Raw genomic sequence first — 16,910 nt, 5'->3', positions numbered from 1 at the left:
GAGCGTGTGTTGCTGGGGCTCTGTGGGGGAGTATGGGGGGTGTGTGTTGCTGGGGGGTCTGTGGGGGGTATGGGAGTCTGTGTTGCTGGAGGGTCTGTGGGGGGTATGGGACTGTGTGTTGCTGGGGTCTATGGGGGGTATGGGTAGTGTGTGTTGCTGGGGTCTGTGGGGTCGTATGGGGAGTGTGTGTTGCTGGGGGTCTGTGGGGGAGTATGGGGAGTGTGTGTTGCTGGGGGTCTGTGGGGGGGGTATGGAGAGTGTGTGTTACTGGGGGTCTGTGTGGGGTGTATGGGAGTGTGTGTTGCTGGGGGGTCTGTGTGGGGGGTATGGGGAGTGTGTGTTGCTGGGGGTCTGTGGGGGGGTATGGGGAGTGTGTGTTGCTGGGGGTCTGTGTGGGGAGGTATGGGGAGTGTGTGTTGCTGGGGGTCTGTGTGGGGAGGTATGGGGAGTGTGTGTTGCTGGGGGGTCTGTGTGAGGGTATGGAGAGTGTGTGTTGCTGGGGGTCTGGGTGGGGGTTATGGGGAGTGCGCGTTGATGGGGATCTGTTGGGGGGGGGATATGGGGAGTATGGGGGTATTAAGGAGAAGAAGGGAACGGAGACCCCGGCAGTTCCACACGTGAGTGTCCTTCGAGCAACTGTCGGAAAGCGTGTGCTGCCAACGGCTCCGGCTCCGAAAGGAGATAGTGCGACACCTGTGCCATTTGATGCAGGGCCTGGCACCTCGGGGCACGGGGGGGCACCCATTTCCAGTTGCTGTGAAAGTGATGGCCGCCTTAAACGTTTACACCACCGGGTCCTTCCAGACCGTCAGGGGAGACCTTTGTGGCACTTCCCAACCATCCGTCCACAACTTTGTGGAGGAGGTCACGGACGCCCTGTATGCTCAGGCTGGCCAGTATATTAAATTTGACCCGGACCAGGCCCAGCAGGAAGCCCGGGCTGCAGGAGGAAGAGGAAGGCGAGGAGGAGGAGGAGGAGGGGAACAACGACGAGCAATTCCACCCAGGCGCCGGAGGGCTGGCGGCAGCAAGGATCAGGCATGCAAGGGTGGCAAGGGAGGCCCTGATCACCACGCACTTTGGTCACTAGGGGCCTCTGTTGCTGCACGTGGGTTCCATTCGCCCCCCTGCCAATTGACCTTGGAGTCCTACAATCTCCTACAACATTGTAACACCAGAGTGGTGGGCCTGGGTACGCTGTGTCAGCGAGTTTCTGCGGCAGACAGGAGGGTGATGATGACTCTCTATGCGCCATTGTGATGATTCCCTGTGCAAACTAGTCTGACTCTTACTTGAGCTCTACATGCAGGTTGGCACCTGGGCCCACATTTGAGTGGTGGGTAAGGGAGCACTAAACCCCCATGCAGGGCCCTCGGACAGGTGGTGTGGGGGGAGGGAATATCTCGTGGATTCTGGGGATGCCATGGCAGATGCTGTAAGTCGCTGTCAATGCCGCCCACTGTAGCCGGTGAATTATTTGAGCGCCTTGATTTTCTCAGTAGCAGTGCGTTGAGGGGCCTCCTCGACTGACATCAACGTACAGGGTCCCTCCGGTGACAGTTGGGGTAAGTACATTCCTGTTAGACAAGTTAGTCACAGGTGTGGGTGAAATAATATTTATTGTTGCCAATAATAGTGCTTTCAAAATAAGTGCTAACATAAAAACATGTGAAAGTGAGATTTTAAAGTGCCTAGATATTCTATCTGCCTAGTGTTGTCCTTCACCTGTGCCAACTTACTGCCGCTACAACTTCTTCACCTTACGTGGCCTACCACTACGTCTTGGTGTCTCCCCAGGATGTACGTCGGAGGTGGAGATGGCACCCCGTAACCTGTGATGCCCTTGACGAGAGTCCTCTGGAGAGACCTTTAGAGGGCCCTGGCCGACTTCTAGGTGTCAGGGGCGTATCCATGACATCCTCTTCATCCTGCTGCCCCTGAGATGCCCTGGTATCAGGAAGCGGGGAGTCAGAAGGTGAAGCCACAGTCACAGTCTCCTGGCTGGAAGACCTCGGCACAGTCTCGAGCCTTTCCTCCTCCCTTGGGGTTCCTGTGGGCCCCTGGATCACTCCGTGGGATGGCGGTGCTTCTGCAGTGAGCTCCACCTGGCCCTGCCAGTCCTGGAGGACCACCTGTGTTCTTGCCAATTTGGTTGAGCCCTCTGCGGTGGTCCTCTGAGGCGGGGGCGGCCTGTCAATGGCAGCAGCAAGAGCCCTCTGAGACTGGGCCACGCTCTGCAGCCCCTCAGCCATGGCTCTCTACGACTGGGCCATGCTCTCAAGGGCTGCAGCCATAGCCCGCTGTGTCTCAGCACTGTCTTGCTGGTTCTCCTGCAAACTCTCGAGCCTCTCAGCCATGGGTCGCAGAATCTCGAGAAGTCTGTTGAGCCCCTCAGCTGTGGCCTGCTGTGGCTCGGCCATCGCCCTCTAGGACTCTGCTGTGGACTGCGGTGACTTGGCCATTGCTTGGAACCTGCCACTCATGGTGAGGATTCCCTGCCTCAGGCTTTCCACCGCGGATGCCTCCCTTGCAATGTTGGCCTGGGAACCATGCAAGACAGGCAATAGCTGGTCCACCTGGAAACTTTGTGACTGCTCCCAACAGCCTCACAGTCGGTCCAGTGTTGTGGTCAGCCCTTCCTGCATTCCCTGGCTCTGTTGCTGCATCTCCAGTAGCTGAGGGAGAAGTGATCTCAGAGGCTCAGCATGTAGCTGGGGCCAGCTGAGTCCTCACCTCCAGCAGGTCCCTGGGTGCCAGAGGCCTCGGATGTTCCTTCCTCCACCTGATGTACATCAGCAGATGTATTGTGCGCACCAGAGGTGCCTTGCCACTAACTTGACCCATCATTGTGAGAGTCTCTGAGATGGTGAGTTGCAACTTGGAAGCTGACGCAAAACTGGTGCTGGCCTCGGAGGTCCCTTCATCCGCTTCCTCCGAGGAGTCTTCCAAGTTGTCAGGGGCAAGATGGGTGGGTGCAGCAGTGAGGGCCGTGATGCCAGATAGCCCAGACACATCAGGGTCCCTTCCTGCAACTCAGGACACAAGGTTAAGTGCAAGGGAAAGGGAAGAATCTGGGCTGCATGCAACTTACTTGAGATTTCTCCAACAAGTGGAGGATTGGCAGGTGCTCACTTCAATGCTCCAGACCAACCAAACTGTCGCCGATGGTCCTCATCCCTTCCTCTCCTGCAAGATCCAGTGCCCTGTCCCAAAGGGGGAGAGGACCAGATCTCAGGCACACTAGCCCCTGTCTTCGCCCTCTCCCACCGATTATGGGTATTCTTCTCCTGTGGGGACAGAAGGACCCATGTAAAATCTGATGGCACAAATCCTGCAGGGTTTTCAGAGGGCAAGGGTTGTGATAGTCTTGGGTGGGAGGAGGGAGGTGCTTGGGTGTCAGGGACTGAAAGCATGCAGTGTGCTGGGGGTGAGGGGATCTGGGGGTCATTTAGGGGGAAGATGCTAGGTAAGGTTAAACACTCACCCTTGCTGCCTGGATGAGGTCATTCAGTTTTTTGCGGCACTGCTTCCTGGTTCTCCCGGCCAGTGCCCTGGCACTAACAGATGCTGCCACCGCCTCCCAGGCTGCGTTACCATCCCTTCCCCTGGGGCAGCGGCATCCTGCTGGGTGGAAGAGGGTGCCCGCCTTGTCTCCACCGCCTCCAGCAATCTGGCCAGATCAGCATCTGAAAAACGGAGAGCTGTCTTCCTGGAGGCCATTTCCTTCTGCACTGCCTGCCTGTCTGTCCATCCTTGCGGTTTTATGGAGCTCTCCCTTGTTAGGACAGATCAGCTGCAGGTGGTTTGGGTGACTCATGCGCCCCTTAGAGCATTCCAGCGAGTTTAATGCAGTTTGCCTTGTTACCATGGAGAGGAAGCCAAGTCAGCACTTACTGGTGTGCTGATGGAAGGGGGGGATTTTGGCCTCTGTGGTGATTGGGGGCAGGGGAGAGAGAGGGTCATGTCAGTCAGCCATCTGGGCTGAGGGGGTGATGAGGGGTGCATAGGGGTCCAGGGAGAGTTTGGCGGGGTAAGGGGGTCAGTAATGTTGGGGGGATCTCCGATGTCCCTGGGAGAGAGGGGGAGGCTGTATCTAGCCTGTGGGAGGGCGGGGCAGGGGGTTCTGCCAGGAGAATTGCTTTTCTTTCTGCTTTTCCTGCGCATGTGCAGTTTGTGGCTCCGATTGAGCTGCCGGCTGTCTGACGAATTAAGCTCTACCCACTGCCTCTAGCGGATAGAAATGGTCCAGCCCATATTTTCAAAGATTGAGTGCATATGATTGGGTGTGAAAACTCGCCTGAAAAACGGATCAGCAACTCTCCCGTTTACACGCTAGCTGGACACTTAGAAAAAATCATGTTAAATTCCACCCATCATCTGAAAGACAGCATAGCAATCTTTCATTGCTGCACTCAAATGTCAACCTTAATATTATTTGAGTTCAAGCCCTGGGTTGGGGTTTGAACCCAGAGCCTTGTGACTCAGAGACAAATGTGCTATCAACTGAACCGCAGCTGACACTGCAGAGGAGAATGGATTGCATATAGGAGAGTGTAGAGGGGAATGTAAGAAGATGGGGAAGGGGAAGAGGAGGGCAGAGGATATAAATAGAGAAGAAAGGAGAGGAGAGAGGGAAAATGAGAGAAGGGGAAGTAAGGTGAAGGTGTGAGGAAGGAGGAAATAGGGGAACAAAGAGAGGACAGTCGCTGAGCAGTGGGAAACTCTCTCAGCAGGTGCAGGAGAGAGGGGTAATTCAGCAAACTCACTCAGCAGGGGATTGGTTCTGAGTGGTGTGAGTGAACCTGGGGGATACTGGTGGGGGTGAGTGCAGACATTGTGATACGTTGTGATAGTTGTTCAAGAATTACTTCAATTGCAACTTAATCCAAGTGAGCCAACAAAGGGTATCAGTGGGGTCACTGGCAATTGGGGATACAGCAGTTCCTCAGCAGTTGGAGAATTTTTCATGGCCGCTACTGAAACACCAATAGGAAGAGTTGAGGTGGAGGTTAACAGTTCAGCAATGTGCTGCTGAGCTTACAACACTCCCAGTGGGATTGTGTCCCCAGGAACAATGTTGGGGTGAGATGAGGGTAGGGATGGGAGCAAGCTTGAGGTGCCCTGCTTAACTCTGAGTGGGGCAACAATTTCCCTGGGAAATGTTAGGGGAAGGCCCTTTTGAGTGTAGCAAAAAGAATTTTCATTTTACATGGTGCCTTTCCATGCAGAAGGATGTCCCAAAATGCTTCTCAGCCAATAAAATACTTCTGAAATGCAGGCAGGCAGTTTGGGCGAGTCACGAAGGGTCATCTAGACTCGAAACGTTGGCTCTATTCTCTCCTCACAGATGCTGTCAGACCTGCTGAGATTTTCCAGCATTTTCTGCTTTTGTTACTTTTGAAATGTAGTTAATTTTTTAAAACCCTTCAGAGGATCGGTGGCAAGGTCAGCATTTGTTGCCAATCCCTAATTGCCCTGGAGAAAGTGGCAGTGAGCTGCATTCTTGAACCACTTTCAAACATTTAATTGGATGGAGGATTGAAAATAGTGATGGGCGTGCCTCAAGCATGTCTTGCAGGTTTGGGATCTGGGCCTAGCCCCCATTTCCAGTTCCACTCACCCGATTAGAAATCCAGAGCCATATACATTTTGAAACTGGCATCTATAGGGTTGGTGAGCAGACTATAAGCCAGAGCACATCAGACACGAAAAGAAGGCATTGCTGGGGGATTAAGATGCAACATCATTCAATGGGATGAGGCTGGGATGCAGCGACTGACAGGGCGAGGCCACATGAGCAATTATTGAAAGCACTGAATTAAAAACTATTACAAAATATTCACCTGCCCAAAGCTAAACATTTATTGCTAAACATTAATTTGCCTTTTAAATTAAATCCAAATTGCTGCTCTGTCCAGCTAAAGATACCTCAGTGTCAGACCTTTGGGAATCTGTGTCGGAAACATTAGCTCAAAAATAGAGGCAGAGCAGTTAATCCTACGGGAAAGCCCTACCCCCAATATTACCTACAGGATTATGTCACAGGCAGAATTTGACAGTGCATTTTCAAAGCATTTTGAAATAGAATGGTGCAGCACGAGTGTGTCAGTGATTTTCATAGGTAATATATTGTAAATTATATCTCTCCACTTCCTGTTTGACGTTTAACTGAGGGGTAGTCTGAGGAGGCTAAAAAAAAAATCAATGATGATTTGGGAATCAGTGTTGGCCAAAGGGAATCGAACCCATCTTCCAATTTCCGGCTTAATTCCTGTTCTTGTTAATATTTTACAATGCTATTTCACACAAAGAGAACTTGTGCTGTGATCTCCCAGCTACAAGCTTGTGACTACATCGGTGTTATCTCCTGGCTTTACATCAAATGTAATACTAGATGAATTATCACCTCCTCTTTTGTCAGCTTATGGCTTATTAACGTGTAACAGGAAGATAGAAACCTAGGAGCAGGAGTGGGCCGATCATCCCATCGAGTCTTTCCGCCATTAAATATGATCATGGCTAATCATCCACTTCAGTGTCTGCTTCCTATACTATCCCCATTTCCCTTTATGCTATGGAAACTGTTCAGAGGACATTTGAGGCCTGGGGAATGGCCTTACTAGTGGTACCCAAATCACAGGAATGAATGAAAGCTCTCAGTTGCAGCAGCCACATTTTGATAAAATTGCATTTTGGAGTTGAACTAAGCTATAAAGCATTGCGAGAGAATTAGAAATTTGAGACACCAATTAAATAGAAATCACTTTAAAAGCAGGCAGGAAGTTACTTTTATAGTTTTATAGCCAGACTTGTACTTTGTAAAAACAAAATACTGCAGCACGTTGGAAATCCAAAATGCAAACAAGAAAATTTGGAAATAATCAGCCGGTCAGGCAGCATCTGTGAAGAGAAATGAAGTTCATGTTTAAATTGATGGGATTCATCAGAACATTAGAGGTGTAACAGGTTTTAAAGAAGAACAGAGGCCTGGGCTGGCGGTCTGACAAGGGAGGTCATGCAGGGATGGATGGTCAAGGCAGCCTTGATAGGGGTGGCGCGTGTCGGGGATTTTGATGGGGGGTGGGGGGAGCATGTCGGGGGTCAGGCAGGGGGACCCATCGAGAGGGCCCCGATGTCAGTGACCTGTGTTGGGGAGGGGGTGGGGGAACACGCCTCCAATGACGTGGGGAGGGAGGGGGGTCTCCCAGTGATCGGGGTGTCCTTGTGAAATGGTGCCCGAGTGCTCTGAAGCCAGGCTCACCAGTGTGTTTAGCCACTCCCGCCCCCCACCCGCCCCCCCCCCCCGCCCCCCCCCCCAACTCCCCAGTACCGGCCCAAAACTGCCAACTCTCCAGAAAAGTGACTGAGTGGAAGGATTGCGGTGCGAAGCACACCTGAGAGAGCGGCACGGATCACTCCATTGTTGCTGCTGGTATGACACTTGGACATTTCTGGGAGAATTACACCCCCTTTCAAACTACCATTGAGCTTCAATTAGGGTGGCATGAGGGCAAAGGACAGAGAGAGGTCAGAGTGCTTGCCACATGTTTACATGTTTGACACCTTTTGGATTCAAAACCTCCATCCCATTTGGACATACAAATTAAGAGCAAGAGTGGGGCACTCAGCCCTTTGAGCCTGCTCCACCATTCAGTTAGACCATGGCTGATCTTTTTGTAACCTCAACCCCAGATTCTTGCCCACCTCTGATAACCTTTCACCTCCTTGTTAATCAAGAATCTATCTAGCGCTGCCTTAAAATAATTCAAAAATTCTGCTTCCATCACCTTTTGAGAAAGAATTCCAAAGACTCAGAATCCTCTAAGAGAAAATAAATTGTCATCGCTGTCCGTTGGTGATAATTCTGTTACGCCATTCACACCTCTTCTAGACTCAGTTTTTTCTAATTCTCCCATTTCTACCCTCCTTTACTTGCTCCATCAGTAAAGCCGGAGTTGCAGCAAGTCTAAGTGCCTAATTTGGGGAATTTGGGAAGTGAGGGAATTCAGTGCAGTGAGGGAGGAGGGGCTGTTCTGGTCCTTTGCAGAAAGGTGTTGTCAGCAAACAATGTCAGAGGAGGGAAAATATAGAATTAAAGACTGTTTATCTGAATGTAGGCAGGATTGGTAATGAGGTGAATGAACTGATATCACAAATAGAATGAGTATATGATAGTGATATTGAGCCATGGTTCCAATGTGTTCCACTCACCTGATAAAGGAGCTTGTGATACCAAATAAACCTGTTGGACTTTAACCTGATGTTGTGAGACTTCTTACTATGGTTCCACTATGACAAAGACTTGAATAATCAAGGGTTTTTGACATTTCAGAAATCCAGGGAAAGAATGAAAAGGAGGCAGAGATCAGTAGAATAGTGAGAAATGATCTTGATGCAGAGGATCAGCTTGGTGGAGATAAGAAATAGCAAAGGAAATAAGTCATTGGTGAGAATGTTGAATCAGCGCCCTGACAGTAACTATGATATAGGACAGAGTTAATGTTGATTGTGGTCAAGTAACTGAAAATAAATACATCATGATTTATTGATGAAAAAACAAATAGGTTATTTTGGAAAATCTAAAAGAGACAGGCATTGATTTGATTTTCATTACTGTATATCTTACCTTCCTCATGGTACAAAGACATGTATAAGGACAGATTTTTTTTTAAAAATCACTTTTAAAAGTCTTGACTTCTCAATATTTATTTTTAATAGTACATTGCAGCATGTTTTTTCAATTAAACTGAGAAAATGCTGTATAACGTAATCTAACATGAAATAGAAGCAGCACTTCCAATATACAATCATATTTTTATATTAATACTGTTGGTCTTAATTTTGGACATTACTTTTCAAATACTTTTAGAAAGTTCCTGTTAGTCATAATTCTAAAATCATTAATGCAACGAATCTTAATTTGAAAGATACGAATACTGTGAACTTACTTCTAAACGTTCTCCGAGTTTATCAGGAAAATCCAAAGCAATAATGATAGCACACCATAAAGGACTACTGACCACGAATTAGCATGGCAGAGTTATCATTTCCTAAGCCAGGCACTGGTGAGACTTACATTTTGTTAAAAGTTGAGAAAAGCCATTATGAAAGTCTACCTGAATCAGCAAACATACAGACATGCTTCTAATTTCCTGCCAGCATTTTTAATCTTGCTGCATATGCAGTCATTTTTTTGCACTTAAAAAATACAGTCTGCAAGACATATGTGTTATCCTGTACAGTGATATGAATTACTCTTACAGTTACTCAGTGCAGCTGAGCAAGTTCTGGGGAAACAAGATTATAAGAGAGTTGCATGGATTTTAGATCCTATAGGTATGATTCAGTGATTTGCAGTATCTTAGTAAGCTGTCTCATATGAGGAAAGCTCATTCGTACAAGATCACACAATTAAACCAGAGAAACTGTGTGTAATTGTTAATTGATTAGTAATGATTACTCCCAATTCTGATATAGGTTATGAACAATTAATATCTGAAAATGAGTCTTAGTGATTACTCATTATGATAGGATTAGCATCAAACTTGAGAACATTAACTAAAGCTAAGAACCAGTCATAGACATGATAAGGATGTTGCATTTCAGAAACAAATGCCAAGAGTTGAAATATATTGATTTGATATAATGCTAGAACATTATCGACATACTCAGAAACTTGTTGACCCTAAGCTAATAAAAATAACATAATGGTTTGCAAAGCTTGGCAGGAAGCACCTGCCAAAGCAAAAAAAAGCTTTAAAATAATTCTGGTAATACACTTTAAAAGTAGCATTAAACATTCCCATTAAACCCTAAAGGGATTGCAAAGTATTCTGCAGGCATTGAGATTCATTCACTTTGAACCAAACTGAAAATAACTGGTTCTAAAGCTTCAGGAAAAGGGGGTGCCTTGATTGTGAGGACATGTCCCTTTCTTCCCCAGGTATTAACCTACTAGTGGGACATTTCAATCACCTCGCATGCTACTGTCACTGTCCTTTAGACTTTGTCTCATGTTAAATACTGATTCTTCAAACTGAGCTTTGTTAATGAATTAACTGCAGGTCATTGGAAATGTAATGGAAAATTGTGGCCACTTTTTATATTAAATCTTAAAACAAAAGGGGTAATTTTAACCTTCGTCACTCATTTTTCCATTGGCATCTCTTCCGACAGTTTACTGCCCAAGTGAAGGTGAAAGTGAAAATTATCTCCCCAGGTTAAAACTGTTTGTCATAGCCTCTTTGATGTTACACATCAATCAGCAAAGAATCATTTGAATCAACGTCTTTTTAAAACATGATGTGACATATCTATGAATTTCTATGGAGAATACTAGAGATGTAAGTAACAATCTCCATGGAAAAATCTTTTTTTTTGTTTTTGACATTGCATAATTCAATATATGAATTGTTTTTAAACTTTTAATTGTGGCTACTGTGGCTGATAGGGGAACTCAATAAAATTATCTCCACAATTGTTCATTATTAGCAAGTGTACTACATTGATATTTAACAATCTCCCTCAAATATGACTTTTATTTTCAACATTCATTTGCACAAGTAAGAAAATGAAAGATGGTTCTATAAACTGCATTCAAAATTTTAATATAGGAATGGATGATTGAAAGCATTTGAAAATGGAGCAGCATTGCAGAACAAGAGATTCCTATAATCTGATGGTTTCGTGGCAACAAATAGGTGGATGAGAAATGGATTCAGCTTTCTGATGACCTGGTCTCTCATCAAGAAGCTGGCATGGTGATTACATACAGTGATGGTGGGAGCAATAATTCTAGGACTGCCACTGACTTACCACCAATAGAGCTGTTGCCTGGGTGGTCCTCGGCATTTAGTAGCAGTTTGATGCCTGTTTGGTTGCTGAGGTGTTCACAGCAGTTGAGAGGGCCCCAGTCTGTGTCTGCCAAGAAAGCAGGGGCTCCATTGCTGTGACAGCACTCAGTCATCATTGGGCTGAGCTCGTCTAGACAGCTGGGGTCACTTTCAGAGTATTCCTGCTCCGGCTGCTCCTGTTTCTGAAGATGGTGCTCCACCAGCAACTGAAGTTCTGCTTCAACAAGAGCACTTCATTTAATAATTAGTTCATGCTAGCCAGAATGCAGTTACTTGTTTCACCTGTGCAATAAATCAATTTACATTTGAAGGTCACAGCAGGTCTCTGGCAAAAAGGGAGTGACCATCTACGCAAAATAAGCCACGTTAAGATGCAGTAACATATGTTGTAAATGCAATTTCTATTCATTTCATAAATCAAATAATCTGGATAATTCCATATGATTAATCAGAAACTCGCTCTTCTTTCCTGTTTCTATAAATCAGGCAATCTCAACACAATGAAAATTTAATATCTGAAGGCACATTCATTTTTTAAAATGAATCATTGATTACTTCAGGTGCCATTTGGATGCCTATTTATTCATAACTACTCTCAATTTGTACAGTAAGTTATTAACACATTTAACATGCGTGGTATTTCTTTGTTCTATGTTATTGAAAAACATAGCTAAGCAATGGTCCAAAAAGGGCACTTCTATGCTGAACTGCTTTGTGTGAGTACAACTTTTCACCTTGGAGTAAAATTGTGAATTACTCATTCTGAAAATGTAGAAAAAGCGTTTGTTCTAACAGAGTCACTGAACTATTCCAGATTTAGAATCCCTCTGCACATCACAGTCAGACAGGTATCCCCTTGGCATAGTTTTGAGAACCACAATACTGTCTTTCTCCGAATCTAATGTGCAGATCAATACGATTCGAGACATTGTCAGTGTAGTCAACTTATTCCTGAGACTAGGGTTAGTCAGAATAAAAGCTGAACATGATGTTGCAAACAGTAAATATTTTCATGACAAAATAAAATTTATCATAAGAACTAAAGATAAGTTAGAATAACAGCATTTTAATAACTGATAACAAAGCCTTGTCTTCTGAATGTGAAATAAATCCTTATTTCTACTGACAAATCCAAATGAAAGTTAAGCCGCCTTAAATAAAATAGCATTCTTCCTGATAAAATGCCTAAATGCACAGTTTTCCAGAGTACATACTTCTCATTCAGACCTCCAAATGCATTTTATTATCAATTAACCAATCACTACACTGCTCAACTTGAATACTGCTAAAAAGAGAGCCACATTGTCGAAGCTTTTGATCTTGCACTCATCAGGACAAATCCGAGAATGTCAAATTTCAAAAGACCTCAACAATTTATATTACAGGAGAAAAGGGTACTGATTGGTTGGCAAGTCAACTTTGATGGCAGGTGTATTGTCATGGAACAAACAACAGGGAACTACAGGCTCCCCAGGTTCCTGGGTAATTCAAAAAGGGTGCAAGGCTTGAAAAAATTCCTTTTGTTTGCAGAAAATGGATTCCTGCCTTTGAATATATGTCACTTACAGCAAGCATAGTTGAGCCACATTACAAGATCGACTAATCATCTTAAATTGGTGATTAGTTAAACTGTTGGAGCACTCATGATTGTTCAGCAAGTGCTGCCCAATCACACAATCACATCTTTTTGTTCTGTAGGTGTGGGCTGGATGTGTACAATCTGTACTCTGTTATGAGCAAGCAAAGGAACATGCTGTTTGAGTTGTTCATTCAATAATTGGGACATACAGCCTACATACCTGCAATTGCATTGGCTATGGAAACATGTCTCACTTTTTAGCAACAGTCAAGTTCTGTATTACCAACTGATTGGCTATTTAATTTCTTGGTTTCAAATAATATCAGAAGTTTGATGCAAAACCTGGCCTTCAAAAGGTGCAATACAGTAAAGATTCCTCAGGAGAGCAAAAGTTCCCCATATCTAGTCATTCTTGTTCACTTCACTCACTGAACGTCTTGCATTGATTTGAGTTGGCAAGAATACATCATTTAAGTAGTCAACAATTGAAAGCATTTCAATCTTTTAAATTCCTCCTTTGACTGAGGGGATAAGAAGATGCAATCCCATCCCAGTGAACTCCTGATGTGTCCATCACAGGTGAGCTTACAAGGTCAACCCAAATTGGGATCACTGTCATTGTGTCTATGAAACAGCAACCCACTGTGTTAGAATGAAGAAGGAAAGTAATAGCATTTGTACAAATGTTCTCTTCTATTGGATCTATTAATTGACCTATACCATTTAAACACAACAAACCTAGAGTTGCATCTCAATTATAGGATTCAATGGGAGTGATTTTAATCCTAACTGTGGGTCAGTAACCAAATGGTTGAGCAGTCAAATGTGCCTTCATTACTTAGCTGCCCTGAAACCAGCAGGAGACCACCGCTGCTGATTTTAACCTGTTCGACTGCACTGACAGTAAGGACACCCAGCCAAAGCCACCGAGGTCCTTTAAGCACATATCTAGTGTCAAGCGCAGACCCAGTACAATTTTAACAGTGGCCTGAACAGGAAGCCAAAATGTGTTTCCTGCCAGCCCAAGCTAAAAGGGAAAAGAATCAAGACCAGTAGCTGCCCCAAAGATTTATTTTTCATTTTTCATTTGAGACTGGGAAACAAGAATGCTCCTTTGGACCTCAAATCTTAGACATCTCCTGCCGAGTAAATTCACCCCCTTCATATGTACATACATACACATACACCTCTTGTGAATATGAAGTTTCTCATAGGATCCCTACAGTACAGAAGGAGGCCATTCGGCCCATTGAGTCTGCACCAACCACAATCCCACTCAGGCCCTATTCCCGTAACCCCAAACATTTACCCTGCTAAGCCCCCTGACACTCGGGTCAATTTAGCATGGACAATCAACCTAACCCGCACATCTTTGGACTGTGGGAGGAAACCGGAGCACCCGGAGGAAACCCACACAGACACGGGGAGAAAGGGCAAACCCTACACAGACAGTGACCCAAGGCTGGAATTGAACCTGGGTCCCTGGCGCTGTGAGGCAGCAGTGCTAACTACTGTGCCACCGTGCTGCCCATATATGTATAGATACTCACATAAGTGTAAGTGTAAGTATAAGCCCATATAAGTGTAGATACTCTTTAAGAAATGTAAATCATGGATAATAGATTTTAAGGATTCTTAATAGCTTTATTTTCCATGTACAAAAACATTGCTATGCAATCCTTAACAATCCCTGTCTCCCACCCTTGTAGCACACTTCTTAAAAATGTTAAGCCCTGTTTCCACAAACCAATAAATTCTGTTATTAAGACTTTGGGTTAAGTCGAATGAAAGCTGTCATCTAAATTTACATCATTTGGACCAGCATCCAATGCATGACTGGTGTCTCTGTGTTGATGATCTTCGTTTGGCTTCATTCAAATTTCTTTGGCTTCATTTATTTGTTTACAATAAAGAGATAAAGGAACATTCCAGGCTGGATGTTGAAATTTAAATAACTGGATTCCAACAAGTCTCTCAAGTTATTTTTATGGGCAGAGTTTTCTCAAAAAAATGCTAAAATTGGGATGTTTCCTCGCTGGTGTTTTCAGCGAGGTGAGTAATGGTAATTTACGGCACTTTGTGCAATACAGAGGCTGTAATGTGAATCTCACCAGTGGTGGCGGGGGTGTCTCAGCCCGCCTGTGAGGCCGGCTGCTGAGCTCTAGGGGTGCCATTGCGCAGGCGCCCCAATCTCCCAGTATAGTGTGTACACAGTGTACCGTCAGATCTCTCACCCTGCCCCACTGATGCGCGTCAATGAGCACATGGAATCAAGGCTTTAGTATTGAAGGCTTTAATACAGTAACAATGAAACTACTAACACGAATACACCAGTTCAGACTGAAGGGGTCCTGCCGGAGCAGGGGGTCTTATACCCTGCCACCGGAGGCGGGACCCCACTGGAATGTGCCATGGTAACACTTATAACAGGTAAACACCCTAACCCAACAACATAGTACAACCCCCACAGTAATAACACCCTAGCCCAACAGTAACATGGTAACAAACCCCAGTGGTGAACCAACGATGGTTCACCACATTCACCCCTCCTTTAGGAACAAAAGGTGGCGGGGTGGACGAAAACAGACAATAACAAAAAAAAATCACAGGATTCACAAGTCCAGACGGTCTGGAGGACCGCACCGACGCTGCGATCTCCTCAACACCGGTTGCGAAACCGGAGCAGGTGCCGATCTCTTCAACACCGGTTGCGAAAACGGAGCAGGTGCTTGTAGTGGCTCTCTCCAAGTAACGTGTGGTGCAGGGGATCCTGGAACGTTTGGTGGTAGTGGTGGTGGTGGTGATGATGGTGGCGCCGATCTCCGAGTCTCAGGCAAGCTGTACATGGGAGTAAAAGTGTTATGCACTGGTCCCGGTGCTGACCGCGCCACGTCTGGGGAAGTAATGAGGAGTAGTGGATTCGTGACTGGGGGAATAGGAGCGACAGGAGTCGCTACGTCCCCTGTGGGCGCCAGGTCTCTAATGGAGACAGTGTCCTCTCGCCCGTCAGGATATGCCACATAGGCATACTGAGGGTTGGCGTGGAGGAGTTGGACCGGTTCGACCAAGGGGTCGGACTTGCGAGCCCTCACATGGCGCCGCAGAAGGACGGGTCCTGGGTACATCAACCAGGCTGGCAATGAGGTCCCCGAGGACGACTTCCGAGGGAATGAGAACATCCTCTCGTGGGGAGTAGCATTGGTTGCCGTACACAGGAGGGAGCGGATAGCATGGAGCGCATTTGGAAGGACCTCCTGCCAACGGGAGACTGGAAGGCCCCTGGATTTCAGTGCCAGTAGGACAGCCTTCCAGACTGTAGCATTCTCCCTTTCCACCTGTCCGTTATCCCTAGGGTTGTAGCTCGTGGTTCTACTAGAGGCAATCCCGAATGAGAGCAGGAATTGCCTCAAGTCGTTGCTCATGAACGACGAGCCCCTGTCGCTATGAATGTAGCAGGGGTACCCGAACAGGGTAAAAAGTTCACTGAAAATCTTGATGACGGTGGCAGTTGACGTGTCCGCACAGGGGAAAACAAACGGAAACCGGGAATATTCGTCTATTATATTGAGAAAATAGACATTCCGGTCCGTTGAGGGAAGGGGGCCCTTAAAATCCACACTCAGCCTCTCAAAAGGGCGAGTGGCCTTGACCAAATGTGCCCGGTCTGGTCGATAAAAGTGTGGTTTGCATTCTGCGCAAATCCGACAGCTTCTAGTTACTGACCTGACATCCTCCACCGAGTAGGGCAGGTTGCGGGCTTTGATGAAGTGGTAGAGTCTGGTGACTCCAGGATGACACAGATCATTGTGGAGAGCCTTCAAGCGGTCCTCCTGCATGATGGCGCATGTTCCGCGCGAGAGGGCATCCGAGGGCTCATTGAGCTTCCCTGGACGATACATAATATCGTAATTATAGGTGGAGAGCTCAATTCTCCACCGCAAGATCTTATCGTTCTTGATCTTGCCCCTCTGCGTGTTACTGAACATAAACGCCACGGATCGTTGATCCGTGATCAGGGTGAACCGCTTACCTGCCAGGTAATGGCGCCAGTGTCTGACTGCCTCCACAATGGCCTGAGCCTCCTTTTCCACCGCTGAGTGCCGAATCTCTGGGCCTTGAAGGGTGCGGGAAAAAAACGCGACGGGCCTGCCTGCCTGGTTTAGTGTGGCGGCTAGGGCGAAGTCAGATGCATCACTCTCCACCTGGAAAGGGATGGATTCATCCACCGCGTGCATCGTGGCTTTCGAGATGTCGCTTTTCAAAACCTTGAAGGCCAATTGGGCCTCCGGCGTAAGTGGGAAGGTCGTGGACTTAATGAGCGGACGAGCTTTGTCCGCGTAGTTGGGGACCCACTGTGCATAATACGAAAAGAACCCGAGGCATCTCCTCAGTGCTTTCGTGCTAGCGGGCAAGGGAAGTTCAGTGAGTGGGCGCATACGGTCTGGATCAGGGCCAATGACCCCGTTTTCCACCACGTA

General features: G+C 46.6%; 1 protein-coding gene across 3 annotated transcripts in view; it reads right to left on the bottom strand.

The window, feature by feature from the left end:
* Positions 1–16,910, bottom strand: part of ppp1r1c (protein phosphatase 1, regulatory (inhibitor) subunit 1C) — a 113,575-nt gene that overhangs the window by 19,234 nt on the left and 77,431 nt on the right. Inside the window, exon 5 of one of the 3 annotated variants that reach the window (XM_078228520.1) lies at positions 10,816–11,067. The exons of the other annotated variants lie outside the window; for them this stretch is intronic. Within the exon in view, the coding sequence (XP_078084646.1) occupies positions 10,816–11,067 (252 nt within the window). The remainder of the gene's footprint in view (positions 1–10,815; positions 11,068–16,910) is intronic. 3 annotated transcript variants of the gene reach the window in all.

Source organism: Mustelus asterias, chromosome 14, assembly GCF_964213995.1.
Source record: "Mustelus asterias chromosome 14, sMusAst1.hap1.1, whole genome shotgun sequence".
Lineage (NCBI taxonomy): Eukaryota > Metazoa > Chordata > Chondrichthyes > Carcharhiniformes > Triakidae > Mustelus > Mustelus asterias.
The sequence above is the reverse complement of the archived record's forward strand: the minus strand, read 5'-3'. Positions and strand labels throughout refer to the sequence as shown.